This window comes from Plasmodium chabaudi (genome assembly GCF_900002335.3).
Source record: "Plasmodium chabaudi chabaudi strain AS genome assembly, chromosome: 14".
Taxonomy (NCBI): domain Eukaryota; phylum Apicomplexa; class Aconoidasida; order Haemosporida; family Plasmodiidae; genus Plasmodium; species Plasmodium chabaudi.
In genome coordinates, this window is record NC_030114.2 from 1,802,980 (window position 1) to 1,814,206 (window position 11,227).

Sequence of the window (11,227 nt, forward strand, 5' to 3'; positions counted from 1 at the left end):
GCTTACACATATACATACATGCATATCCTGCTTAGCCCCTTTACTATGCCGTAAAAAATGTACACATGTATATTTCCCCTTTTCTACACCTACAATTTTGATCGTTTAAATTTTTCAGGATGAAGGGAATTTTTAGCAAAACAAATAAAATTTTTTTTTACCCGGTGCGCAGGAATTTCTCAACTAATAAGGAGTAAGTTAAAGAGATTTAATTCGATTATGTGCATACAAAAATGTGTAGATATAATTATATGCATCAGTTTGTATACTCTCAAATTTTATTCCGTTCAAGGGGAATGCCAATTTGGTGTACTTTCTTCAGAATGATTGTAGGAATGAAAATATTTATCACATTTTATTTTTTTCTCATTTTGCAGTTATGATGTGATAGTAATTGGAGGGGGACCAGGGGGGTATGTATGCAGTATCCGCTGTGGACAGAACAAACTTAAAGTGTTAAATGTAAATGAAGATAAGAAGCTAGGAGGTACATGCTTAAATAGAGGTTGTATTCCTTCAAAATCATTATTACATATTGCCCATAACTATTATGAATCTAAAAATAAATTTAAAGAGTGTGGTATATTAGTTGATAATGTGAAATTAGACATCGAACAATTACATAAACATAAAAATAAATGTATGGGTAATTTAGCAGATGGTATATCATTTTTATATAAAAAAAATAATGTCAAACATATAATTGGTCGAGGTAGTATTGTTGATGGTAATACAATTTTAGTTGAAACAGAAAATGAAGGTCAAAAAAAATATACAGCTGAACGTATTGTTATAGCTACAGGTTCTAAACCTATTGAAATTCCATTAAAAAAATTAGATGATAATAATATTAATGATGTTGAAAATGTGAAGGATATATTAGAATATGATCATAAAATTCTTCAAACATCTGATGATATATTAAACTTTAAAGAAATACCTAAAACGATGTCAATTATTGGGGGTGGAGTTATAGGGTTAGAAATAGGTTCTGTTTTTTCCAAGTTTGGATCAGATGTAACTGTATATGAATATAATAGTAGATTGTGTGGTTTTCTCGATCCAGATGTAAGTAAAGTTTTACAAAAGGTTTTAGAAAAAATTAAAATGAAATTTATGTTTAATACATCAATTATTGGTGGTAATTTAAATACAAGTAACAATGAAGCTATTTTATATGCACGAGATAACAAAACGAATCAAATAAATAAAATAAAATCGGATATTGTTTTAGTTTGTGTTGGAAGAAAAGCGAACCTAGAAAATATAAATTTAGAAAACTTAAGTATAGAATTAAATAAAAATAAAAAAATACAAGTTGATGAATATTTTAATGTACAATCACAACCAACTATTAAAGCTATTGGTGATGCCATTGATGGAGCTATGCTTGCACACAAAGCAGAAGAAGAAGGTTATATAGTAGCTGATATGATATTCAATGAATTAAAAAATAATAATAAAAAAAAAAATCATATCAATTATGATTTGATACCTAGTGTAATATATACACATCCTGAAGTTGCCTCAGTTGGATATACAGAACAAAAATGTAAAGAATTAAAATTAAATTATAAAGCAGTTTCTTTTCCATTTGCTGCAAATAGTAGATCAAGAACTATCGATGATTATGATGGACTAATCAAATTAATCGTTGAAAAAGATACAAATGTAGTTTTAGGTTCTCAAATTATTGGAAATAATGCAAGTGAATTAATCCTTCCTCTTTCTATATATGCTTCTCATAAAGGCACATCAAAAAATTTAAGTAAAATTATTTATCCCCATCCCACCTTCTCTGAAGTAATTAAGGAAGTAGCTCTACAATCCTTTGACAAGGCTATACATATGTAAACATCAGAATGGAAACAAGTTTTATGTATAGACTATATCGCAGGTATACAACTTCTATAAACATTGTGTGGGAATATATAAAATTACGAAAAAGGTTAAAAAATAATGAAAAAGAATGCTGTTTAGTTTTTTTCCGCCTTTTTTTCAAAGGATAAAATGAATATATATTTATAACATATTCCTTTTTCCGCGCCTTTTTTTTTTTATTGTATGTTTTTGTTTTTTTACACAAAAATTGCATTTTTTTCTCTATATAGCTATTAATCTTACTCAAAATAAAAAAACAAAATGTTACAATTTTATCGAAGTATTTTTACAATAATACACATATATGTCTTTTCTGCATTTACGAAAATTTACATATTTTAAAAGTGTAAGTAAAAAAAAATATATAGCATATATGTACATACGGATAAACTCTGTGTAATATTTTTTAAAAATAAATTTAAGCACTATTATATTATTTATCCACAAAAAAAAGTTTATAAATTTTAATGAAAAGGAAAATACTAAATTGTGTTATATAGTAGAATAAAAAATTAATAAAATAATTAAATTACAACACGGTGTAGTGGTCATAATAAATATAGTGTGGCTTCTCATCAGATTAAAAAGGTGTTACATTTTATGTATATATGCACCACACACATGCGTATTTTTTCATAAAGTTGCCAAAAAATATTGATAGTTTTTTCCTTAAAGTATATATATATATTTAAGCGAATTTAAAACAAGCTATGCATTTATTCTGTTTTTGAATTGTGTAAAAGTGGAATATGTCGAGTTGGATAAATAATTAAAAACAAAAATCACTAACAAATAAAAAATATATAAAATAAAGGATAATATATTAACATTTAATAAAAATAACTTCTCGAACATTGTGGATTAGTTAACTTTTCTCAATCTGTAAGCATATTATATTCTTATCCTCCGCTTTTTTATTTGTTTTTACTAAATATAAAACATTATTTGTACGATCTACATTGTTGGAATGTGTTTATAATTTGGTATTTGCTTCCTATTTTTATTCCATTTTTATATTTTCAAAGTAAAAATTCATATCTTATTTTGTAGCTTTTTTATGTGTGAAATATATGCACATGATATAGGACTTGCACACACATTTTCATGTATACATAATTAAATATATATAAAGAAATAAGAGAGAGATATGAGTTATCAAAAATTAAGAGTAATTGACGATAAGTGCTTGGATAAATTCAAAAAGGAATCAAAATGTTGTATTATAATAAAAGATTTGGTCTATGATGTAACTTCATTTTTCGATCACCCAGGGGGGTATGACATTTTTAAGGATTATGCGGGTAATATAAATATACAAAATATTAGAAGAATTTTTTTGTGTATTCCATTTTAATTCTATTATTATATGTATTATTATTGTATCAAGATTAAAAAGGTAGGCGTGCTTTGACATTATATGCACGCATTTACCAAAATTTGCAATATGTTGTCGATTTTAATATATTATCACCTTACCATTTATTTATTAACTTCCCCATAAACAGGAAAAGACACAACTACGGCGTTTGCTCAAATTGGCCATTCTATTAATGCTCAAAAATTAATGAAAAATTATTTAATTGGAATAAAAAAAAACTCCCCATTATATGAACAAAATAAAAATACAAAAACTGTCAATGGAAAGATAGAGTATATTGATTATTTTTTGGAAGAAATAAAAGAAAAGGAGTCACCAAAAATAGACATACCCGAAACAGTAAGAATTAAATAGCATATATAAGAAATATGCTCTCTTATTTTATTTTTAAAAAATTTATATAAGAGTTGAAAAAAAAAACTACTAATAAAATAGCTAAAAACAAATAAGTTGAAAAAAAAAAAAATAGCCAAATATGTACAATTATACTTACATTTTACATGTACATTCATACATTTAATACAAAAAAAAAAAATAGCTAGTACATATATTAAAAGTTTAAATATGCACACAACATTTATCATTTTTTTAATTTTGTTTTATTTTTCTTTATTCTATATAGAATGAAAAAGAAGACAACACGAACTATATGCTCGTCGCTGGTATTGTAGCTGGGTTTAGCATTGCCTATTATTTGATGTTTTTAAAATAATAAAGGCAAAAAGGTTATTTTCTTCTACCCAAATATATTATAATCCATAAAATGCGTGTGCATTTCTTTAAATATGGACTAAATAATAATTCAAAAAATTTATTTCAAATATTCATACATCACGTAAAAATGTAATACTTTAAATTAATCGGTGTGCTGCAAAAATTTATAGATTGCGCAAAAGAAAAGTATTTTAAGTAATTGGAAGATCTTGAAACAAATATGCATAGGGTGGGGTAATTAAAAATATGTTTATTCACACATATATATATTTCATGTGAAAGCAAATACTTTGAGTAGTTTATTTCATCATTTGTATTTTTCACCCGATTTTTTTACTTGCATTTTTCAAATACTTTTTATCAAATATACTACTCTTTTTTTTTATTAAATTATTTTTTGCTAATTTCGTTTTTTCGTTTATCGTTTTCTTATACTTTTCTTTCATATGAAGAAACTTTTTAACTTTTAAATCTTCACATGGATCCTTTAAAATATTTATAAAAATATTTTTCTCAATATTTTCTTTTCGTTTTTGTATTTTCTCATTTTTAATGTCTCTAAGTTGTTTTCTTAGAGTTCGGTTACACCCAAAATCATTTTTAAGCATAACATTTCTTTTATAAGTTTCTTTTATAACATCATTTATGTCTTCATCTGATTGAGTATCATCAATAGGTTTATCAATGTATTTATTTTCTTTAGATAGTATATCATTGTTTTCTTCTATTTGTCTACCATCACTTTCTTTATCTTTTATTTGTAAACTTCGGTTGCTGTCACTTTTTTGGTCATCATCATTTAATATATTATTTTCAAAATGCTCTTCTGATTCGTTTTTTTTTTTTTTATTAAGAGCATTTATTTCTAAAATCATAAACGGGTTTGTTTTTTTCTTTTTATTTTGTTCGAAGTCTACATAATTAATATTATTTATACCTCCCTCTGTTAAAATATTTTCATAGTGTTCATTTTTTTTTCTTGCGCCTTCAATAATATCATATGAACATTTTTGTGGATTTGTTTCTATAACAATTTTATTTTGACATTTTTTACAAAAAATAGAAAAGGAATAAAAACACGTACTTAAGTAATAACCTGCCTTTCTTCTTTCACTGTTAAATCTTTCTCCTTTATAAATATATATATTACAGTTTTTACATATTATAGTATATGGTATTTCAAATTTTATAGTGTTATAATCTTTTTTGTTTATTTTTTTTAAATCCTTTTCTTTTTTTTTCTTCAAATCTTCATCTTCAACACTTCCATAGTAGAAGTTATCAGCTCTTGAAGCCTTTAGTGATAGCATGGCGTGGGTACAAAAGGAAAAATAAAAACGCGGTAAGAGTAAGCCATGTATAAATGAAAAAAATAAAAGAAATAAAAAAAAAATTATAAATAAAAAGTAAAAAAAAATAACAATAATTTTATATGCAATATGCATATATTTTATTTGCCATATTAAACAAAAAGATTTTTATTTAAAATAAAAAAAATAATTTTTTTTTTTTGAAAAATGTTCCCCGCAAAAAATTAATAATGTGCATATATGATACAAAGATGAAAAATATTTGCAACACAATTAAATGCTTATAATATTTTTTTATTTCTAATTAATTATAATTATTTTTAAAAAAGGTTATTTGCTTTATTATTATATAAAATTATAAGCAGCCAAATATTTTCTATGAAAAAGAAACAATAAAAGGCATGACTTACGCCCATAATATATTAATTCGTTGTGGGGTATTAATAAATGCTAACACCATATTTAGTTTGTTATGGCACATATAAACCGTGACAGTAAATAGACGCCTATCAATATTTGTTTTTTTTAATTATTCTCTTTATCATTTTTTTTTTCAAAAAGACCTGGAAAAATAAAGTTTTTGCTTTATATAATATATGTATGTATAAATACATAGCACAGACTTTATGCAGTCTTTGCTACAAAAATGCAAATATAAAGTTACTAAAAAATAAGAAAAATGTGAAAACATTGATAAAAGTTAATTATCATATAAGGAATATATTTATTTATCCCATTTACACCAAACAGACGAAAAAAAAAAATAATAAAGAAACACCAATGCTAAAATTGGTGATAATACTTATTCGTATTATATATGCATGTGTAAAGATAGGAAGCACATAACGGGCTTGCAAAAGAAAATAAATAAATAAATAAATAAATAAATAAATATATACATACATAGCATCATTAAAAACGAAAAAATGGGAAACGTCAACTTATTTTTAAAAGTACTAAATTAAAACAAAAAACGAAAAAACAGCGGGGAAGCAAATATGGCCTTCCTTTGCGCATGTAATCATATATTATACGAATATTTTTCGCATACGAATTTAAATAAAAATTACTAAAACAATAGAACAGAAAAATAAATGTGAAACAAATAAAGCGGAAAAGGATAGAAAAAAAGGTGGTGATAATAAACAGACTAGTGAGCGTAAGAATAGTTATGATAATATTCTCTTTAACGTTATTTCCTATAAGGGATAATATATCTGCTTATTTTTGAACGATTGATGAACAATGCTGATTGACTGCAGATTGATTAAATCGATGATTAGACATGAGAATATTAAGTATGTAGTCTCTATACAAATTATCAATTTCAAAATATTTATTAAAATATTTATATTTATAATACTGAATTGTATAGTGCACTATATAATTACATCGCCATAACGACCTTGAGATTTTTCGAATATGTTTTATAAATTGTTTATTTTCTTTTCTATTATTATATACATAAATAACTATATGTAAAATTTTATTTTTTTGTGTTTTATTTGAAGGCGAATTTGATTTATTTAATTCATTTATAATTGTCGAATAAGTTTGATTAACAAATCTAATTTCATCTTCATCGTTAAATTTAAAATATATACTACCCAGTCTTTTTCTTCTTCTTCTCATCATCCCTTGAAAATTAAATAAATTTTGTTTTAAAAATGCCTCTAAAAATGTTAAAGCTGATAATAAATGTGGTAGACATAAATCTAATATACACAAAGTTTTTAAATTTTCATTTTTTATTAATAATAATAGCCATAAAAATGGGCTACTTAAGCTATAATTAAATAATGAAAAATGTTCTAATTTTAAATTATATAATAATGATATTATATTTTTTCGGCTTTTTTTTTCTTCCTTTTCAATTATATTTTTAAATAAATATAATATTTCTATACTCACATTTTTTTTATATTTACTATTTTCAATTAACCACATATATCCTCCTCTTTTTAAATTTTTTATTTTCTCTTTTTGTGTGTGCAAATTTTGTTCATTCAAATTACGATTAATATTATTATTTTTTTTTTTTTTTTTTTTTTTTTCATCATAAGCTGTATTTTCGCTAGCTGTATCTCTTAAACATGTACTATTACTTGAAAAGTTTTCATTACTTGGTATTGAGTAAAAACTATTAACACTTATAATACTTTCACAACTGCCATAAACAGTACTATCACTTTTAGTATGTCTTAAAATTTTATGATAATTTTCCAAATTTTTATAATTCGTTTTATTCGAATGTTCATATTTATCTTCACAAATCGTCGAGCTTTTTGTGACATATTTATTACCTTCTTTATTATTTATGTCTGAGTCATAATTTATATAACTACCATCTGCATAATATACAGGATTATTTATATTGTTCATATATATATTGTCTTTATATGCTGGTGTGAAAAATATTTTTTTTTCATTATTTTTTATATTTTGTTCATAAGAATATATAGCATCCTGTTCATATTTTTTTTGAAAGGTAGACAGCATTTTATGAGTCTCTATTAAACTATCATCAATATCTTTTAACAATTCATACAATTCTTTATCATTATATATTGTATCATTTTGTTTTTCACATTTTTTTTTATTACTTTTTTCAAAATTTTTGCATGTATGTCTGTCTAGCGATTTATTTTTTTTTTCACACTCTGTATATTTATTGGGCCAATTTTGTGTGCTTTTAAAATTAGCATATTGTGTAAAAATTTCTTCCCCTTTACCATATAAGAATACAGATATGGCCATATGATAAAAATAAAAAAAATAATCATAACATGATATATTTAAAGTGTTTAAAAATGGCATTCGTATAGGTATAAACATTTCTATCATATCATAACTTTGTATACCCGTTAAATTTAGAATTTTTAAAGCATTTAAATTGGTTATATAATTATTTATATTTATTTTTTGTTTATAATTTTTTATTTTTTCAACACATTTTTTATTACAATTGTATACAATACTTATGTGCTCATATAGAAGATGGTGTTTTGTTTTATTGGCAGAATTTGTTTGAAAATTTTCATCAACCTTATTTATGTCACTTTCATTTTGGTTAACATTCTCTATTCCATTTTGTCTACTGAGTTCTAAAATACGGTCTTGTATATTTTCTAAATCATGTTTAGTCACAAGTTTGAGAGGCAAATTATTTATTAATATTTCTTTTGAAAGAAATTCAAATAATATACTGTAATTGTAGTAAATAAACAGAGGACAATTCACATCGTTCAATCCATGAATACATAATTCTTCCAATGTATTTGCATGGGAACTTATTAATATACTTATATCATAAAAATTTGTGTTTCTTAAAAATTCGCCTTTTAAAATAATTTTTTTTAAAAAAGATTTATCACATTCTATCAGCTGTTTTCTGTTTATCCCAAAATTGGAATTTCCTTTTGCTATCACAATGGAAAGAATAATAAAGTAATGGCAAAATATGAATATGTGGAATAGACATATATAGAATAGAGTGTGTATGCACAAAACACTGATTAAACATAAATAATTATTGCACATTTATTTAAATTTTGAATTGATTTTTTTTCATTTATATTGTTCTATATTCCTTACCAAATAGTGGGTTGGAATAAACCTTTTTCTCATCATTTAATAGGGAAAGAAAAAAAATACTTAATTTATCAGGATTTACAAATCTTACAAATTTAATGTAGTTGTTTAAGCTAATGCAACTATTAAAAGTATATGCTTTCTCATCTTTAAAATATTCATAAAATCGTTTGCTCACTAACCTTAGTTTTAGAGCTTCGTTAATTGTTAAGTATTTTATAATGTTATAAAAAACGTCGTTTGAAAAATTAACGAGGCATATTTTATTTTCATCATTCATTATATCTCAAGTGGGTTAAAAATAATTGGGGGAATACAAAAAAAAAAAAAATTCAAATACGCAAAAAAGAAAAATACGCAAAAAAAAGTGTATAAACCAAATAAAAAGTAAAAATACGAAAAAAAAATCATAAACATGTAATATTAAGACAAATAAAAATATATGATCAAAATAAAAAAAAAAATAACATATCAAAAATGTTAACAAATAAAATATTTTCTAAAAAAAATATGTGTGTGTGTGTGTTTTTTTTCCTTTTATGTTTTTTGCCACAAAAGAGGTGCAAATGTTGGTTAACTTCATTTTCTTTATTTTCCTATTTTATGTATATACGTAAATTATATGTTTTTTTTTTTTAATTTTACCACATATTAATTAAATACCTCGATATATTAGTATATATTTATTATGTTTTCGTTTTTATTTTGTTAATTCTCAGTTTTGTTTTTTTTTGCAGTTTTCGAAAATTTATATATTTAAAACATCCTTATATTTAATTGGACAATTCATAATTTAAAATATGGCCTACATTTCCACAGAATATATTCCTTACTGTTTTATATTCATATATTCTTTCTATTTTGGGTGTTATTATTTCTCAATTTAATTGGTTTGTCCTTTTGAAGGAACTTTTTTTTTTTTATTTCCATATATACTCATGTATAAATTGTATAATTAAAAAAAATGTAGTTTCAATACTACTACGTATATAAAGTTATAGGGGCAATACCTTTTTATGTTATGGCAAATTTTTAAAGGGCATTTCACCTATGGATATGTACATAATTTTTTAATTAAAAATGATAAACATATGTACAAATATTTAAATATAAAATATCGATTTCTTTTTTTTCCACAATTTTATTTCGCATTTGTTTTCCTTTTGTGGTATACCAAAATATCATGTCAATTAAAAAAAAAAAAAAAAAATAAATGATAAAGTTGAAGAAGAATATTATGGTGACAATTTGTAGAGACTTAAACTTTTTATGTAGTAGATATACATTTGTTAAGAAAAAATGGTGTCCCCTTTTTGTTTCTTCCTACTTTTTTCACACATCAATAGGGGTAGAAAATAATATGACTGTTAATGTAAAAAAAAACGAAACAAGCCAATTACTAAAATTTAATGACAACACAAATAATATAAACATACAAACCCCTATTTATAAAAAATACGTAATCGATGAAACATTTTGCCCATATATAACAAAAAAGAAAACATTTTTAAATATAATATCCTATGATATAAAAGTATACCAAAACAATATGCTATATAAAAAAAGTGATGGGTGTAACAATGCATATTTATATTCTACAAAATTAAAAAGTTTAAAATATAGCGATAGGATAAGTAGCTATTTAAATGTAAATTTGTTTACTAATGGGAATGCAGGGAATAGTTATAATAATGATAATTATTTGATTTCGAAAAAAAGTCTCTTTGATATATTGTATAAAAAATATAGCTTAGTTTATCTCTTTCCAGACACTAAATATATTGAAGAAATGAATAAATACTTAAACGATTTTAATAAAAGGAAAGATAATCATAACATAAAAGATAACATTTTTAATGATGAAAAAAATATAATTTATTTGAAAAATAAAAAAAAACCTATTCATATATTTTATTGTTATATATCCCCATATAAATTTGTCTTATCATCATATTTTAGTAAAAAAATTGCAAAAAATTTAAAGACTAACTATTTTAATGATCAAAATTTTTTTTATATAGATAGTAAATTAAATACAAATGATGAAAATGTGTTGTTATTACAAAACCACATGAGTAAACTACCATCTCTCTTATTGGTTGATAACTATTGTTACATAAGATATCACATAAAGGGATTATTTACAAATGAATCATCTCATTACCTTTTTAACGCAATCATGAATATTTAGTTATACAATTTTCAAAAAAAAAATAATACATTAAACAAGATTATCAAATTAATAAGTTTAATTAATTATTTGCCCATTGCATTTTGTTGCATTTTTTTAATTTCACTATTTTGGTTATTACACATTATTTTCCAAAACTATGTTACTATGAAAAATTTTTAT

The 11,227-nt window shown here is 23.3% G+C and overlaps 5 protein-coding genes across 5 annotated transcripts; 3 read left to right on the plus strand and 2 right to left on the minus strand.

The window, feature by feature from the left end:
• Window positions 1–119: 119 nt before the first annotated feature.
• Window positions 120–1,854, plus strand: PCHAS_1449100 (dihydrolipoyl dehydrogenase, mitochondrial, putative; the record flags this gene model as incomplete). The annotated part of the gene is made up of 2 exons (XM_016799773.1): window positions 120–193; window positions 378–1,854. The coding sequence occupies 2 exons, from the start codon at window positions 120–122 to the stop codon at window positions 1,852–1,854; spliced, it is 1,551 nt and encodes a 516-aa protein (XP_016655020.1).
• A 1,174-nt stretch (window positions 1,855–3,028) lies between these two features.
• PCHAS_1449200 (cytochrome b5, putative) lies at window positions 3,029–3,971 on the plus strand (the record flags this gene model as incomplete). The annotated part of the gene is made up of 3 exons (XM_735510.1): window positions 3,029–3,182; window positions 3,387–3,598; window positions 3,882–3,971. 3 exons carry the CDS (start codon window positions 3,029–3,031, stop codon window positions 3,969–3,971), a joined length of 456 nt encoding a protein of 151 aa, XP_740603.1.
• Window positions 3,972–4,293: 322 nt separating this feature from the next.
• PCHAS_1449300 (CWC16 domain-containing protein, putative) lies at window positions 4,294–5,418 on the minus strand (the record flags this gene model as incomplete). The annotated part of the gene is made up of 1 exon (XM_735509.2): window positions 4,294–5,418. The coding sequence occupies one exon, from the start codon at window positions 5,416–5,418 to the stop codon at window positions 4,294–4,296; it is 1,125 nt and encodes a 374-aa protein (XP_740602.2).
• A 1,086-nt stretch (window positions 5,419–6,504) lies between these two features.
• Window positions 6,505–9,154, minus strand: PCHAS_1449400 (CG2-related protein, putative; the record flags this gene model as incomplete). The annotated part of the gene is made up of 2 exons (XM_016799775.1): window positions 6,505–8,705; window positions 8,878–9,154. The coding sequence occupies 2 exons, from the start codon at window positions 9,152–9,154 to the stop codon at window positions 6,505–6,507; spliced, it is 2,478 nt and encodes an 825-aa protein (XP_016655021.1).
• Window positions 9,155–10,087: 933 nt separating this feature from the next.
• PCHAS_1449500 (conserved Plasmodium protein, unknown function) lies at window positions 10,088–11,065 on the plus strand (the record flags this gene model as incomplete). Its single annotated transcript, XM_739752.2, has 1 exon — window positions 10,088–11,065. The coding sequence occupies one exon, from the start codon at window positions 10,088–10,090 to the stop codon at window positions 11,063–11,065; it is 978 nt and encodes a 325-aa protein (XP_744845.2).
• Window positions 11,066–11,227: the final 162 nt, after the last annotated feature.